The sequence below is a fragment of the Apium graveolens genome, chromosome 9 (genome assembly GCF_009905375.1).
Source record: "Apium graveolens cultivar Ventura chromosome 9, ASM990537v1, whole genome shotgun sequence".
In the NCBI taxonomy this organism is placed as follows: Eukaryota; Viridiplantae; Streptophyta; class Magnoliopsida; order Apiales; family Apiaceae; genus Apium; species Apium graveolens.
Window position 1 is genome coordinate 155,897,050 of NC_133655.1, and position 17,990 is coordinate 155,915,039.

Consider the following 17,990-nt stretch of genomic DNA (forward strand, 5'->3'; position numbering starts at 1 on the left):
GAAAGCTCCCAGGACACAAAAAGATGTGCAGAAGCTAGCAGGATCACTAGCAGCACTCAGGAGATTTGTCTCAAGACTAGCAGAGAGGTGCTTACCTTTCTTTGATCTACTCAAAGGAGCAACCAACAAGAAAGAGGTAAACTGGAGCCCAGAGTGCCAGAAAGCACTCGAGGAAATCAAAACTTACCTCTCTCAGCCACCAGTCCTAACTAAAGCCAAGCCAGAAGAGCCTCTCTACTTATACTTATCAGCAGGAGCACAAGCCGTAGGAGCTGCCCTGATCAGGGAAGAAAATGGAACACAGCAACCAGTCTACTACGTAAGTCAAGTCCTAAAAGATGCAGAAACAAGATACCCAAGATTGGAGAAGTTTGCTTTTGATTTGGTTACAACATCAAGGAAACTCAGACACTACTTCCAAGGGAGGGAGATCAAAGTAGTAACAAATCAACCACTAAGGAAAATACTCCACAAGCCAGAAATCTCGGGAAGGCTTGTTAATTGGGCTGTGGAATTGAGCCAGTTCAACCTAAGCTTCATTCCCAGGACTGCAATCAAAGCTCAAGTTCTCGCAGATTTCATAATCGAATGCAACTTCCCAGAAGAAGACCAAGAACCAATGGATATGGATCAGGAGCCAAAAAAGGAAATCAGTCCGGGAGCCTGGACCTTAAAGGTAGATGGTTCTTCAACAACCGAGAGGTCAGGAGCCGGGCTCATACTCAGGAGTCCAGAAGGATTCAAGATTCAGACAGCTATATCCTTCAACTTCCCGGCAACAAACAATCAAGCAGAATATGAGGCGCTGATCGCAGGACTAAAGCTCTCCCGGACTCTAAGGGTCCAGGACTTAAAAATCTACAGCGATTCCCAGATAGTGGTCAAGCAAACAAACGGAGAATACATAGCAAAGGACCCTACTCTGGCGAAGTACCAAGCACTGGTTCAGAGCTACTTAGCCTCAATCCCAAGCCACCAAGTCCTCCAAATATGCCGAGAAGAAAATGAAGAAGCGGATATTCTATCCAAATTAGTCCGGAATTCATCAGACCTAGACTGCTCAGTCTACTTCGAAGAGCTCCACAAACCATCCATTGAATCCGGAGAGGTCTTGGAAATAGAAAGCACTCAAAATTGGATGACTCCCTTTATAAATTACTTGGAAAAAGGGGACCTCCCAGAAGATAAAGGAAAAGCTCAAAAATTGAAAGCAAAAGCAGCCAAGTTCTTCCTCGAAGAAGGAGTACTCTACCGCAGGACCTTCTCCTCTCCTATCCTGAAGTGCATTAGCCCAGAAGAAGCAAAGTACTGCTTGGCAGAAGTGCATGAAGGAATATGCGGAGACCACATGTCTGCAAAAGCCCTAGCTCATAAGATCATAAGACAAGGCTACTACTGGCCAATAATTCATCAGGATGCAATACAATTCGTCAAGAAGTGCAAGGAGTGCCAACTATTCAGCAACGTATCCCGGATAAGCCCAGTCCTACCATCCTCAGTCCTGTCACCTATCCCTTTTGCTGTTTGGGGTATTGACATCATGGGACCATTCCCCCGAGCAAAAGGAGACCTCAGGTACCTACTAGTCTCTATTGACTACATGACAAAATGGGTTGAAGCAAAAGCAATGAGGACAATCAACCAGCAAGACTGCATAAAGTTTATGGACAACATTTTGATGAGATTCGGAATACCACGAGTCCTAGTATCCGACAACGGACCTCAATTCATTGGATCAGAGTTCGAGTCCTACCTACAAGAGCGCGGAATCAAGCACAAAAAATCATCAGTGGCATATCCCCAAGGAAATGGCCAAGTAGAAGTAACGAATAGAATCCTGCTCCGAGGTATCGAGAAAAGACTCAAGGAAAGCAAAAGTAAGTGGCCAGAAGAACTACCAAGCGTACTTTGGTCCTACAGGACAACCCCAAGGACAAGCACAGGAGAAACTCCATTCAAACTAGCTTATGGAACAGAAGCAATGCTGCCTATTGAAGTGGGCTCTCCTTCACACAGAGCAATAAACTTTGAAGAAGAAGCAAACGAAGAAGGACTCAAAACAAACATGGAACTAATTGATGAGGTCCGGGACCAAGCTGTACAAAGGATGGAAAAATACAAGGAGAAAACAAGAGAGCACTTCAGTAAGAAGTCAAGAGTCAAAAACTTCCAAATTGGGGACTTAGTCCTTCGAGACACAGAAGCATCAGATCCCACAAACACCGGAAAGTTAATGCCTAAATGGGAAGGACCATACAAGATCAAAGAAGTTCTCAGGCCAGGAACCTACAAGCTCTTGAACATGGATGACTCAGAAGTCCCAAACACTTGGCATGGACTAAGGCTAAGGAAATTCTACCAGTAGTAAAGCAAACAAAGCAACCAAAAAACTTGTAGCCAATATTGGCAAGCAACCAAAATGTTTCTCCTTCTATATTGTATGAATGATCAGTGAAAAGCTTTCTCTTTAACTTGCATATTTTCAAAAGCAACCACTAGTCCGGACATTTTGTTAGTCAGGACTAGAGCAACCACTTTTACTTAGAAGTAATTTTCTAACTAAAAGCAACCACTAGTCCGGACATTCTGTTAGTCAGGACTAGAGCAACCACTTTTACTTAGAATTAATTTTCTAACTAAAAGCAACCACTAGTCCGGACAAGCTGTTAGTCAGGACTAGAGCAACCACTTTTACTTAGAATTAATTCTCTAACTAAAAGCAGCCACTAGTCCGGACAAGCTATTAGTCAGGACTAGTGCAACCACTTTTACTTAGAATTAATTTTCTAACTCAAACTCCTCCACTAGTCCGGACAAGAAGATCAGTCAGGACTAGAGCAAAATTCTACTTGGAAAAATATTCTAAGGCAAAAACAAACCACAGAAACAAAGCAAAATAGCGTCAAGGAAAGCATTCATTACAAATTCAACGGCCTCAAAACAAGCCCGGACCAAAGTACAAAAAATATTACAAGAACCAAATATTATCAAGTCTCAAATAAGTAGCAGTAGCAGTTTTACAAATAGAAAGTCAAGCGTCCGGAGCACTGGGAGGAATGAAACTGGGACAAGGGCCGTCAAATGGCTCCGGTTCCCCCAATCCAAGCTCAATGTCTTCCTTAGCCTTGATAAACTCGGAGACGAAGCTATCCCAATCGGCCTCCGGATTAGTCTTGATATGTCGCTCAGCAACCAGCCAGCAGCGAGCTATCTCCGGAGCACCAGCATTGGCAAGGGCCCTATCGTACTCCTCAGATCTTTTAAACACATCGATAACCTCAGCCTCCGGACGAACAGCAGACATTTGCCTCCGGAGCTCTGCCAATTCGGATTTTAAATCAGAAACCTCCCTCTCCGCGTTATCAGCCCGGATAGTCACTTCATTCAGATTCTTGTTCAACCCGGACAAAGAGTTATCCTTCTCAATGATTTGGTCCCGGAGCCGACTAATCTCAGCATCCTTGTCAGCAACAGAGCTCCGGAAACCCTTAATCTCATTATAAGCAAGAGAGGCGGATCCGGCCATATATCCGCCAAGCTACAAAATACATATAAACTTAGAAAAATATTCTAAGTCAAAATAACACAGTAAACAAGAAGCAAGAAATGAAAGAAAATACCTGACCCCAGAGCCGGGAACACTCCTTCATAGTGGCATCAAATCCGGACTCATTCATCTTACTCCACTGAGCTTGACTCGGAATCCCAGCCATGAAGCGAGCCACCTTCTCCTCCAGCGCCGGACCGTCTTTATCCGGACTATCAACATCAACTGCTTTCCCTTTGCCAGCCCCGGACCCAGATCCAGCTTCATAATTTTCAGCCCTAGGAGGTTTCGACCCAACAGTCCGGAGCCTCTTCCTCCTCCGCCCAGAATCAGCACCCGGAACCTCCCCGATAGGACCCAGATCCTCAAGATTGTCAAACTCATTACCCATATCCAACTCAACATTATGCTCCGGAGTGGATTGGTTCACATGAACTTCAACCTCCGGATTGGGAACGGCATTGCTCTGTGACCCCTCCTCGGCCGAGGCGTTCGATCCGGATCCACCAACAGCATTCTTTTTTGGCAACTTGAAAGCCTTACCCAAACCTTTCAGAGCATCACTATAAGCGGAGGACGACATGTCCGGATTATAATGTGGTAAACCTGCAAGAAGCAAACAAAAAACACAAGTCAAAAACAAGAAGCAGCAACAAATGGGAACAGATAAGAAACATCTAAAAGGTCCGGACAAGAAATAAAACTACTTACAGCCCAGCCTATGCAAAGTTCTATGATTCATAAAGGTGTCTCGGGTCATCTGGAAACCCAGACATTCACAAAATGCAAAAATTAACCGGAGAGCTTCACCCCGGAGCACATCCCTGCGGAAGCGAGTCCGGACTCCTTCCGAAGCTATATGGGGTAGATAGTGCAAGTCCAAACCCCGGAGCATGATCAACTCACCATTCCAAAACTTCAGCGAAGACTGCTGAATAACGGGCCTATAAGAACCACCATATCCACACTCCGGAGCCCGGAACCGAAGCTCATATAACGGGAACTGGCTAGACCGGACTAAATGAAAAATGTGATGCCACAGCTTGAAAGTGGGCTGAACTTTAAACTGATTGCAGGTGGCAATGAACCAAGTCATCCACTTTATTCCATTAGGCGTTATCTGCATTGGAGAGATCTTGTACACATATTTGCACAAATGTTTTAGAAACAAATGCCAGTGTGGATTCCATCCAGACCGGAGATGCTCCAACCATATGGGAACGAAGCCATCAGCCGGCCTATGATGAGCCCTCTCGTCCGGAGTCGGCCACCTCCACTCAATCCGGCGATCCAACTGAAAAGCAGCCCGGACCGCCAAATCCTGGGCTTCATTATCTAGCCCAGAATACTCATCCTTCAACTCATAGTGCTCCTTAGCCACTATGCTGTTCGCAAACTTCCTGTCAAAAGCTTCCCTATCATAAGACCCTGGGCCAGCATTCTCCTGCCTAGCATATCCGGACCTAATGCTCCTAAAATAAAAACTGTTTTCTATCTCCTCGCTCTTAGTAACAAAATAACCAAGATTCTCCACCCACAGCCCCTCTGGACTACAAGGTACCTTTCTTGAAGATATTTTAGCAACCGTAAGCTTCGTTATTGCCTCAGAATCCGAAGTCGAAGCCCTCTTCCCCATCCCAACCCGTTCAGAATCAGCAGAAGACACAGAATCTGAACTAGATGGCCCCGGATAACAAGTTATGAACGCCTTGGCGAGAGCTTTAGTCCGGACCATAAACCTAAAACAAGTTACAAAGGTTAGTCTAAAACTCCTACAGTTTATTATCTTTGAAGCTACATGGTCCGGACTACCCTACGATTCAATTTTATTACAAGTCAAAACCTTACAATCTGGAGACCCCCGAATCCAAACAAACAACCCTAGCCTGTTACTCCGAACTTAGATATCAAAACAACACAAAAACAACAACCAATTACGACCTCCAAAACCTACCCTATCAGTCCGGACTAGTTATCCGAGTCCGCACCCCAACATAAAACCCTAATTCCAGAAACACTATCAAAACAAAATCAAAAACCAAAACATAGACAAAAACACACATATATACACATACATACAAAAACATCCAACAAAAACAAACACAATAGCACAAATAAAGAATACAACACACCAGCAAATTGAAAGAATGGAACAAAAAACAGAAAAGCAAGGGAAAAAAGCTTACAAAGTAGAGATAACGGAGAAGTTGAGGACGACCAAGCAAACAACAATAGAACCTGGAGCTTCTCCGAGAACCACCGCCGGAAAAAGAAACGGAGGAAAAAGAAAGGAAAGCAAGAGAAACAGAAAAGATAAAGAAGATAAAAAAACAAGAAAGAGGGGAAGGACCGCCTTTTATAGCCGTGGTAAAAAACCTAATCGCCACGCCACGTGGCACAATCCCAACCACTCATCCCTCACAGTATTTAATGTTTATCATAATTACGGCACTTCTCTCCATCTATAACAGCTGTAATAATTCAAATAATTGGGGGGAAATTCCCCAAAACCGTTTCAACTTCCAAGTCCGGACTACATAAATCAACGAACTCCGGACTGGGGGGCAAGAAAAACTCAAATCCTGCTAAAGACAACAACCTCAGTCCTGATTCGCTGAACTCAACAAACTCCGGACTGGGGGCAAGAAAACCTCAACTCCTGCTAAAGACAACAACCTGAGTCCTGATTCGCTGAACTCAACGAACTCCGGACTGGGGGGCAAGAAAAGCTCAACTCCTGCTAAAGGCAACAACCTCAGTCCTGATTCGCTGAACTCAACGAACTCCGGACTGGGGGCAAGAAAAGCTCAACTCCTGCTAAAGACAACAACCTCAGTCCTGATTCGCTGAACTCAACGAACTCCGGACTGGGGGGCAAGAAAAACTCAAATCCTGCTAAAGACAACAACCTGAGTCCTGATTCGCTGAACTCAACGAACTCCGGACTGGGGGGCAAGAAAAGCTCAACTCCTGCTAAAGACAACAACCTCAGTCCTGATTCGCTGAACTCAACAAACTCCGGACTGGGGGCAAGAAAACCTCAACTCCTGCTAAAGACAACAACCTTAGTCCTGATTCGCTGAACTCAACGAACTCCGGACTGGGAGGCAAGAAAAGCTCAACTCCTGCTAAAGCCAACAACCTTAGTCCTGATTCGCTGAACTCAACGAACTCCGGACTGGGGGGCAAGAAAAGCTCAACTCCTGCTAAAGACAACAACCTTAGTCCTGATTCGCTGAACTCAACGAACTCCGGACTGGGAGGCAAGAAAAGCTCAACTCCTGCTAAAGCCAACAACCTTAGTCCTGATTCGCTGAACTCAACGAACTCCGGACTGGGGGGCAAGAAAAGCTCAACTCCTGCTAAAGACAACCACCTTAGTCCTGATTCGCTGAACTCAACGAACTCCGGACTGGGGCCAAGAAAAGCTCAAGCTCTTTTAACAAAACAATCAAAAACTCATGTTCTACAAACATACTCAAATTCACTCCCCCATCCAGAAAATCTGCATAAGGGAGTGGGGGGCACATGATAGTCCATATGGCTCCTGGGAGAACTACTCCTAGGCCTTCAGCTCCATACAGCTCCTGGGAGGACTACTCCTAAGCTCCTAACTCCATACAGCTCCTGGGAGGACTACTCCTAAGCTCCTAACTCCATACAGCTCCTGGGAGGACTACTCCTAAGCTCCTAACTCCATACAGCTCCTGGGAGGACTACTCCTAAGCTCCTAACTCCAGGCAGCTCCTGGGAGGCCTACTCCTAAGCTCCTAACTCCATGCAGCTCCGGGAATGCCTACTCCTAGGCTCATAACTCTACGCAGCTCCTAGAAGGAGTAGTCCCGCACACTACCACTCCTGGCCAGCTTAGTCCCGTAAGCGGAACCTTGATAAACCCCAACACGTGAGACGTTGGCCCAAGCACGTGACAGGGACAACTGTCACACATCAATCATGGGAATAATCAGGGCACGTGTCAGAGGATCCTCAAAACATTCCTCGACCAGTCCCGCGCTGACGCGTGTAAAGCATCCACTCCCGCCAGGTGCCCTCCGCTCCCAGAACCAACGGCTACGATTCGAAGGTACCAACCCCAAAACCCTACTCTTGAGCTATAAATAGCCCAAGAAGGTGAGGTTTTGGGGTTAATCACTCTCTCACACTCATATACACACACAGCAACCTTACATTCATATTCATCTTCATCTTCCCAAAAAGCTAGTTCTTACTCTCACGCCGGAGGCGCCGCGGGACTCCAACCCCCCTTCCGGTGTTGTTTTGTAGGAACCCAACCACAGCTACACCTCTACAGCGGCGAAAGATCCAGGACGGCGTCGAAGGAGCAGCCCCGCCACCAGGAGTTATCAATACTTGTATCATGTAAACCCACTTTTTGCACTTTACGCATCGTTGCTTCAGCATTCTCCACCCAGGAGCAACAGTTCACGTCACAATTTTTCTCCTTGCTTCTGGAATGTTCACTTTGTTGGCATCGGGGCTAACTGCTATCATTGTGTTGAGAATAATCATCATTTTCCGATATTTTTTGGAATCATTGTTCCTTTCTTTTCTTTTGCAATGCTTGCAGCCTTTCTGAATAAATATTTAGAACCTTTTCACGCATTTAAAAATGGGTGAGGTAGAAAGTGCGTTGTGCAGAAACAAGTCACTTATAATTGAAGAATCAGAATTTGGACAACTAGAGCTTTGCACACTAAAATGACTATAACTCCCGAAAGAAAATTTATCTTGATGAACCGTTTTTACATGAATAACTAGACTCCGAGACCTTTCAAACGGTATAAATTTTTCTGTCTTTAAAATTCTATAGAAAAGCATTTTAATGTTGGAAGACAGACCTTGTGCAGTTTCAGAATTCTATGCTTTCTTATTATCTGCTTCATCTTTTTTCTTGTTTTCTTTTGCGATTTTTGTATATGTTGATAGGTCCTCATTTTGTTCAAACAAGATACTTCACTTCTATAATGCTTGTATCCATGTACTTTCTCTTCCCAAGAAGCTCATGTTGTAGAAAACAATGTTGATTATTGACATTACAAACCTGGACAGTTTGACCACAGCTCACTAAAACAACCTTAACTCTTTATATTAAATTAATCTTCCTGAATCATCTTTTGCATTAGAAACTAGGCTTCAAGATATTTCTAACGGTATATTATACACAGCTCCCAACTTCCTAGATGACAGAAGTTTATTCTGGGAAGTTACCATTCTACGGCTTCATTATGCTTTGAGATTGCAGATTCTGATTTTGGACCAATGATTGGTAATTTAAGTCGCTGGCTCATATTCTCACAATTATACTCTGTTTGAATAAACACTAGTACGTACATGAGTTGAAGCTTTTATTCAGTGTACTCTGTCGTCCGTATTTCTAAATAATCTATTAAAAATGACCGGGCACACCTATGTACAGTTTGTTTTATCCTGAACCTCTTGTGTGTCGAATCGAATATAATTGACTTTTTATGTTCTAGACTCAATTTACTTTATTCGCAGCTTCACTATATTATCTTCATGATGCTTCATCTTGTTCTGCTTCTAACAAGTATCAAACTGCAGATCACGCAGCTCATTCCAGCATCGGTTTATTTCATAATTGTTACTATAACTTTCATTGAACTTTATTTCAGTGACATGACAAAGATCTTACATATATCACCTGTTGTTGTAATTCTTTAGCTGCTGTTCTATTTTCCAACAGGAGTCTGACAATATATATGTAGCTACCACGACCTCTTTTCATAAATAACTTCTATAGGTTGGTTCTTCTGAAGCTCAATTTAGGGAAATCAGGCTGTTTTAATTCAATTGTTCTTTCTTATTCAGTTTGCCTTTGTAGCTTCAGCGGCTAAAATTCACCACCAGTGTTTATAACCAGCATCAGTAATATATCCCTTACTGGATTAAGGCAATTTTTTGTCGTTGGAAGTTCTATGAAGTTTAAGAGCCAATGTGTGCGGGTCTTCTTAAGACTTGAATGCCTTTTTCTTTTCCTCCTTTTCTTTTCTCAATTGCTCACATAACATAATAATCTCATCGGTTGTTTGATAGTTTGTAAGCTTGTAATTCAGAATTTTTGCTTTAGAATGATCTTCGTTAGTATTGTAGATTTACTATGTATACATGGCTGTTGCAATCTTCGACGCTAACCTAGCTACCGCAGCTTTTTAATTTTTCCAAATTCTTCTCTTGTTCTCATAGCTTCTGCTGATTATATGATAGAATATTGGTGTGTTATTTCTTTTTATGTAATCTGATCAACTACGGAGCTGCTTGCATTCACTGTACTCTTACTTTCGGCTTGTGCTATATTAAACCAGTGTTATCTGGAATTGAGGTCTGAAGCTGGATGTCAAGTTTGCAGGTAACTTCCTTATTATTGATGTTACATCTTTTGAATTCCTTTCTGTAGTTTTTGCTTCCCGGGTCTAGATTATTTTTCAATATTTTTTTCGCTCATCGGGGTATTCTTTTTTGTCGTTGCTTCAATTGCAGAAGCTTAGCGAAGATATTGTGGACTACAATGAGTTTGTGTGATGGACTAGGTCATCAAACAAGTGAACATCTGATGTTGGAGGATTTCTGGTGTGATGAATCGAAAAAAGGGCACAAGCCCTAAGAGTTAAAACCCTTCAAGATGTCGAAGTTAAAACCCTAAGAGTTTTTCTCTTATTTTTCTTGTGAATTCAAGAAAATCCTCGTGGATTCAAGGTTTCACTTGTGAATTTGAGGTATTAAAGGGTTTCTCGTATAAGAGTCCTTGCAAGGATTAGCGCTTGTTTTTCCTACATTTTCGTATTGCGTTAGTTGGCATCAGAGCATATTTTATCCTGTCTTTTCATTAATTGATTCATTATGGGAAAGCCAGATACCAAAGAAGATTTTGCATAGATTATGCCGGCTTTTACCGCGACTCTCAAGGTTTAAATAAACGGGACGACTACGTTGACGGATAAATTGAATAACAAGAAGAAGCAACGTGGAGGTGAAAGAGAAGATATAAATTAGTCCCTCGAGGCGAAAAATATCATGTGTGTGAGAATTCCGGCTTAACTTCAAATATGGGTAATCGACTCAATGATATTGTAGAGGAGGATATACCATTATTCTATGGGTCTCTAGGAGTTGATGAGTTTCTGAATTGGTATATTGATGTTGATAAATTCTTTGATGTTATGGGTGTTCCTGAGAATAAGCAGATGAAGATGGTGGCTATCAGGTTAAAAGGTGTTGCTTCTATATGATGGGATAAACTTGTTATACAGAGAGAGAAATAAATGAAAAGACCTGTTAGAACATGGCGGAAAATGAAACAATTGATGGTGGAGAGATTTTTACCAAAAGGTTGTCAGCATAAGATGAATATTGTGGTTAAGCATGATGACTATACAAAATGTTTGATGATTGTCCTCAATCAAAATTGGGTAACTTGTCGGGTGAGGAAGGGAGAAAATAGCCAGGTTATTTGAATACGAAACTTTCTTTGGAAGATTTGAAAGGTGTGGACTTAGTTAAATAAGGGTGCAAGATAATGGATTTTGAAAGTTGTATGTTTATGGATTGTGATGAAATTGATGCGTTTAAAGAACACCACAATGACGAGGAAGGAAAAGAAAGAAACAAAGTAAGTCTCAATTATGTTTATAAAGAAGGGAACAAGAACGATATTGAACTACATGATAAATGTGTGCATAATTTATCTTTGGACACATATAAATTGGTGGATAATTTGCAACATCAAAGCTTATACATAAGTTATACAAGCTGAGTCCCCAAACTTTTGAGATTGTAGTGGATTGTCAATATCACGCTAACTTTAGTTTGGAAGATATGGTTAATGAAACAAAGTTGAATCCACAAATTCATGTAGCACCATATAATGTTATTTGGGATAATTCATTGGTTGACACTTACGACAGTAAAATTTTTGTGATTGATATTGTTAGCTTGAGGTACAAAGATACCAGAGTTTTTGATAATTTTGATGTGGAATCGTGTGAGTTAGTCTTGGGTAGACCGTATCAGTTTGATTTGAACTTATCTTACAAAAGCATGGGGAAAATAATTAACAACAATGGAGGTAATGTTTTGTATCTATTGAAGGATAGGATTGTCTGGAATCCCTCTTTTAAATATGTAATGATTGTTTCTGCAAGTAATGGGTTTAAAAATATTTAAGTTGGTTCAAGCTCCAAGTCAGTAGTGGTTAACAAATATGTGGTTGGATTAATTCAAGCATTGTTTTTACAATATGTTAATCTTGAAGCGGAGTTCAGGTACAAAGTTCCAATAAGACTGTTGCCTTTAAAAATACCACCATGGCGAGATAAACAGCAAGTCGACGTAATTCTTATTCAAGATGATAGGTCGTGTTCTTTTGAAGTGGAAGAATCTGATGTAGGAGGATTTCAGTGCTAATCGATGGTGTGATGAATCCAAAAAAAACACAAGTAAAAAGACTGCATGATAACACTACTGAACAAAATGAAGGCATGATCACGCAGCCGGATGACATGACCACGCTGTCGGATGGCAGGATCATGCCAAAACACCAGTAGCATTTATGGATTTATTTTTATTTCATTTTAGGATTTCCTATTCCTATATAAACAATCTTGCAATGTTACATCATAAGATTTTTCTTTTACGAGTTTTTCTCTTATTTTTTTGTGGATTCAATGTTTGATTCGTGGATTCGAGGTATTAAAAAATTTCTCGGTGTAAGAGTTTTTACGAAGATTAGCGCTTGTTTTGCCTATGTTTTCGTGTTGCGTCAACATTGATCGTAAATTCCCTCATTGTTTTAGGTAGTTTTTGCAGTCCTTAGGGCCTTTATGGCCTTTATTGTAGAAATCTTGCAGATTCAACCAATTGTTCCAAGTCTGGTCTGTTTGACACACTTTGACTAAAACAGCGGTAACTTCATATAGAAAAATGCTTTTTGCGAACGGTTTTTTGCCCTAGAAACTATATTCCGAGATCTCTATGATGATCTATAATTCTTTGCTTAGAACACCCTCAATAAATCATCATGGCCTTCTAAGTCAGGCACTCTGAAGTCTTAAATTTTCAGTTTTGTGTCTCCTTTACTTCACTTGCTTCCTCTTTATTTCCTTTTTTTATTTTTTATTTTGTTTAGCTTCCATTGCAAATTCTGACAGCACACTCTTAAACATAGCATATAAATCATGTTAAGCTTCTTTTCGTACAACTTTAATTTCCCCATGTTGGCCTCCTCATGTAATTGTGACGACCTTTGATAGTTCCTTACACCCAGAATAGGTATCAGATTGCCTGTGACTTTCTCTAGCAACAAGCTTCCCACAACAAGTCTGCACATGGCCTATGTTGCACTGGTCCTGAGATTTTAAGCTGTGAGTTGAGCTTAAAGGTCCAGTTTTTTCTCCCGCCTTGCCCTCTGGCGATTGTTTTTCGGCTTGCCCTGGTGAAAGTTTTTTTGCCATATGGAGTTTTTGATTTTTAAGCTGTGTTTATCAACTTATACTTCAAGGTTACGAACTGCTAGTGGATGAGAGACCACATAAGTTGACTTGTCTGCATCGAGCTGACTCGTTTTTATCGAGTTACACATTTATGCCATGTCAACTCACGATATTGCTCCTCTCCATTCCAACAATGAGTTGTACCAAATTATATTCGTTGAAGCAGGTTAATCATTTTATTGGATCTTGACAATTAGTCGAGGTTTTCTCTGAAATATCATCTTTTCTACACCCCTGTTGACAATCTTTTTAATCATGCCAGGAGTACTACTGGATTCTGCATTTTTTCTTTGTAGTGGATCTTTATCTTATGATCCTAATACAGTTGCTTTATTTTTTTCACACCTACAGTTGCTTTATTTTCTTCACTTTGAGCTCTCAGCAAATTTTAATGCTAAACCTTTAGACAGTACCACGTCTGCTGCGACAATGTGGTCGTACCTTTTGTTATGTCGAGTGAGTGGTTCTGGTGGTTACTGGAATTGCTACCTCCTCGCAAGCATCTCTGCATTGATTCTTTTTTGGGCAACAACCTAAGGAACAAGTTTTCTGATATACTCATTGTAGTGTTAAATTTCTACCAACATTTTTCTTGTATGCCAATGTAGTTGTGCTTTTAAAATGTCGGTTGCTAAGAAAAAACTTCTTGCGTACGATCTCTGTAGTTGTTGACGGAGGAATCTGGTAATAACAAAGATTGAGATTTCTCGCCAGAATTAAGATCTATGACGGTGGTTCTTCGCCGGAAAATCAAGTGGTGTGTGGTGGTTTGTGGTTGTTTTAGGCTTAGATTGATCATAATAAGTGGTGCCTCCCTTATCAGCTCTCAACTTCTTACCCCTTACAATGTGCCTACGTACCCTTTATATAGGGATCAAGCCTGACGTAGTTCTTGGGGAACAAAAAATCTAATGGGCTTAAACTTTTTATTCTAGGCCCGGTAGAAGCCCATCCAGAATCCATCTTCCGCTAGTTTTAGGAATGTCCAACTATGAGGCCCAACCGCGAAGGCCCAACCGCGAAGGCCCAAAGCTCGTCCGTAATCGTAGGACTTCACGGATAGTGCATCTCCCTGTGCAAGGATAACACTCCACTACAGCTATCTCCCTTGATTTACGGACGCAGGTATAGCCACGGTTCAACCCAAGTGCCGGACACATCCCTGTCCCCCGAATGAGGATAACCCACCAGATAACAAGACAGGTGATCCCAAGCCCTTGGGTGCAAAGTGCAGGATGACTCCAAAGTTCTCCAACGAGGACACCCGTTGAATACAAGAACAGAGTTCCCAAAGCACACACCAATGTTAACCCCATATCCCCAACGAGGACACCCGTTGAATACAGGAGGAGGCCTTCAATCATCAGGCATACCCCTGGAGGCCTTCAAGCTTTTCACGGACATCCCCCTCCTTGACCGTCTCAAGGAGGGAATTCTTCAAAGAGTACCTGCAACAAATACGTTAGTAAAGATAGCCATCCATCGCTCATTTCCATGCATAATTTTGTCTTGAGGTCACCATTGAGAGTGTAGTGACCAAATACAGGACGCGTTCTAAGACCCTGGGCGCATCCTCACCTTTATGAAGCTTGTATTGTTTCCTCAACAACCGCCTCTCACAGCATTCCACAGTGACAGGACGCGTCCTAAGCAGGACAGGCGCGTCCCCCAGCTTACATTGCCAAAAGACCATAACTGCCAGATACTTTCACCATGGTGGACGCGTCCATAACGCCTGGGCGCGTTCTACCCTAATCATGTGCTCCCAAGCTTCCTTATTATTAGACCATCCTTCATAAAACATCTCCTCAACATTGGGCGCGTCCTATGTGCCTGGACGCGTCCTCACCTTCTACAATGCAATACCGAGTTTGATTGTAATTAGTCCGCTTTTGACCCGCATCAATCAAATGCCAAATTTTGGGTATAACAACCACCCCCAAATTCCACTTGCCGTTGAAAACAAAATTGGAATTTTTATTCGAAAACCCAAAACAAAATTTGGACCGACCCATGAGGACGCGTCCTATTTCCTGGACGCGTCAAACCTTCAGACACGTAAGACCAACCGTTGCGTTATCTTGTACATATCAGCCACCTTTTTCTATAAATACCCTAACACATCACATCATTGTCACTTTCCTCTTTTCTCTCTCAGGAAACCCCCATCACCGCCGCCTCTAAGCTTTCGGTTCAAAACTCCGACGATTCAGCTGCCCATTACTCGATTTCTCTAGCTTAATCAAACCCCCAACTTACGAGGTACGTAAATCATCTTTTATTTCTTTATTTGGTCGAATAACCCAGTCAAAATAAGCAAAAAACCGTTTGTATGCTTCATTTTGATTTTAACTGTTCTTCATTTTCCTTTACCTATATACGTGTATATATCTATGAAAGCATCATATTTTGCCTCTTTGATTCTGTAACTGCACGTTTCTAGGGCTTTAATTGAATTTCCCCAAATCGACCATAATCTCTTCAAATTCTGCTATATTCCCACCGTTGCGGACGCGTTTACCTCACAGGGCGCGTCCTATATTTTATCACAATTTAAGTTGCTTCAACCAAGAGTTATATAGACGCACTTGTTCACCTAGGACGCGTCACCTTAGTATATTTCCTGCGATAGACGTTTAGGACGTGTCCTCACAATCATTCCTCTTCCCTTGTTTCCTTTTACATATTTTTAGTATTTTCTTCTTTAAAATTTGGGCGCGTCCTCAAAATCTTTTCCCTTCTTGTTTCAGCTGGAGGACGCGTCTTCACCTTCACCATTCCACCCTTTCAAGGTCATCAACAAATGCCTTGGGATTTACTCCCCACCTTCCATTTCCTTCATACCTGAGCTTCCCAAGCTTCACATGACGAATTCTTTTCTTGAAGCAGAGGCTCGTATTTTTTAATCTTTAAAATCAAAAACCTCGCTCATGGAAAGCTCAGACTCTGAATTTATGGACCATGTTCCCCTTAGTGCAAGACTTGGAGAGAAACGCAAGAGAACTTCCCAAACTACCCGTACTCAAGCAATAGAAGATTGGACTGACGACGAGGTCATTCCTTCTTCCAATAAATCATACAAGCATAGAAGTGCCTCTAATGAGGGCGCATCCACCCCTTCTCAGGACGCGTTACCAGATCAGGACGCACCCTCTCCCCATAGTGAAGGTGAATTTAAGGATAGAGCCCCTGAACCTGAAAAATATCCTATTTCTCCCCAACAATCTATTTCTCCACTAGAACATTAGGAGCCAAACGATGTAGAGCTTGATTTTGACTGGAAAGAACTTGAAGATCTTCCGGAGACAGAGAAGAATGTCTGGAGGAAGAGAGAAAACAAACTAGCTTGTGTTGGGATGAAATCTACTACAACTGATCTAGAGATTGGGTGGACCATGAAGTACTACGACATGGCGGGAATCTGGGCACGTCCTCTTAGGATGATGAGGCCCCATATTTTCAATGTGGAGAATTTGAGGATCCCTAGAATGGTCCTCACCCCAAAACTCATTTCTTTAGGTGTGGGCGCGCCCTTGCACCCCTACATCAAAAAGATTCTGAAAAGGTATGACGTTGCTCCCATCCAACTGTCCCCAAACTCGTACAAGCTAGCATGGGCTCTATACATCATGTACCAAAACCTTGGGTTGGGCGCGCCCTCCATGAATGAGTTTAGTTTTTTCTTCAGCATTAGAAAGTCTATTCCTGGCTACCACTTCCTTGTTGTCAACAAATGGTTGAACAATAAAGGGTTTAATGAAGGCAAGATCAGCCACGAACGAGACTGGAAGGAGCCATTTTTCTATATCTATGATGTTAAAAGGACTCGCGTTCGTTTTAATTTAGAGCCAAGTAAGTGCAAAATCTAGGATGTGTCCCCTTCTACAGAACGCATATTCTCTTTTGTTATCTTTCTCCTTTTACCTTTTTGTAACCCTCATCTCTCTTCCTAGATAAAATACTCAGAAAGAGCTGACAGGAAGAAAGAAAAAGAGAGCTGCAAAGGTGTTGAAGTATGCTGAGAAGCATTTCAATCTTAAGGACATGATAACGGAGGCCAATCTCAAAAAGATTGGGGCTTTGTCTGCAAGGGTTGGCTCCATTTGTAAATACCGTGATTTTTACAATGGAAAACCCGTCCTAATGACATCTGAGAAAGCTAGAGGGTTAAACGCAACAGAACTTGTTCAACTGGATATTAGCCGACAAGTGGATTTAGAGCAAGATAAGAACCATTAAGACGCGTCATGCATCCACAACGCGTCGTGAATATGTTCACCTTTTTTCCCTACACACATAAATTTTAACTTAACTGGTTTACAGGCGTTCCTACATACGTGTCCTTGTTTTGGGCGCGCCTTAGTTTCAGCACGCATCTTCCGATAATATTTGTGTCTGATGTCGTTAGCATGCCACTTATATTTTCCCCATAGTCCACGTTACATGCATTTTTCATGTCTTTGCATACATTTTACTTGACATATCTTCATGTCTTTATATTCTGCATTTGACACGTCATGCTATTAGGACGCGTCTTGCTATCCATGACTGACACTTCTTATCTTGTTCATGTCACAGATATGACTTCTCTTCCCAAGGGATTTGCCATTGGGGCCACCAAGAAGCTGAGAGCCAGGAAGCAGGCTCCTGTGAAGTCTGATCCAAAGGTTAAGAATCATACTCCTACTGTGACTCCTTCCCCTCCATCAAAAATTATTGATACTATAGTGTTGGACATCCCTAAGAAGGAGGACGTGCCCTCAAAGCGTCAGAAGACAGTGCCAGATGACCAATCTTTTGTTCTCAGATATCTGGGCGCGTCCTCGGCTGGCGCCTTCTCTGGAGATAAGGTAAGGGGTTGGTCTTTCAGAACTGAGCAGCAGACAGAGGAAGCTATGGTGAGGGCTACAACCGAG

At 42.2% G+C, this 17,990-nt stretch overlaps 1 protein-coding gene across 1 annotated transcript; it reads right to left on the minus strand.

Moving 5' to 3' along the window:
- Positions 1-2,719: 2,719 nt before the first annotated feature.
- LOC141686731 (uncharacterized) lies at positions 2,720-4,845 on the minus strand. The gene is made up of 2 exons (XM_074491781.1): positions 3,621-4,845; positions 2,720-3,538 (listed from the first exon to the last, which is right to left on the minus strand). Exons 1-2 carry the CDS (start codon positions 4,128-4,130, stop codon positions 3,032-3,034), a joined length of 1,017 nt encoding a protein of 338 aa, XP_074347882.1. The 5' UTR covers positions 4,131-4,845; the 3' UTR covers positions 2,720-3,031.
- Positions 4,846-17,990: the final 13,145 nt, after the last annotated feature.

Bases quoted from the DNA above. Each gene is read 5' to 3' on its own strand.
- LOC141686731 (XM_074491781.1), bottom strand. From the start codon at position 4,130: ATGTCGTCCTCCGCTTATAGTGATGCTCTGAAAGGTTTGGGTAAGGCT. The intron at 3,539-3,620 runs GTATTTTCTTTC...TGTATTTTGTAG, and splicing joins GTTCCCGGCTCTGGGGTCAG to CTTGGCGGATATATGGCCGG.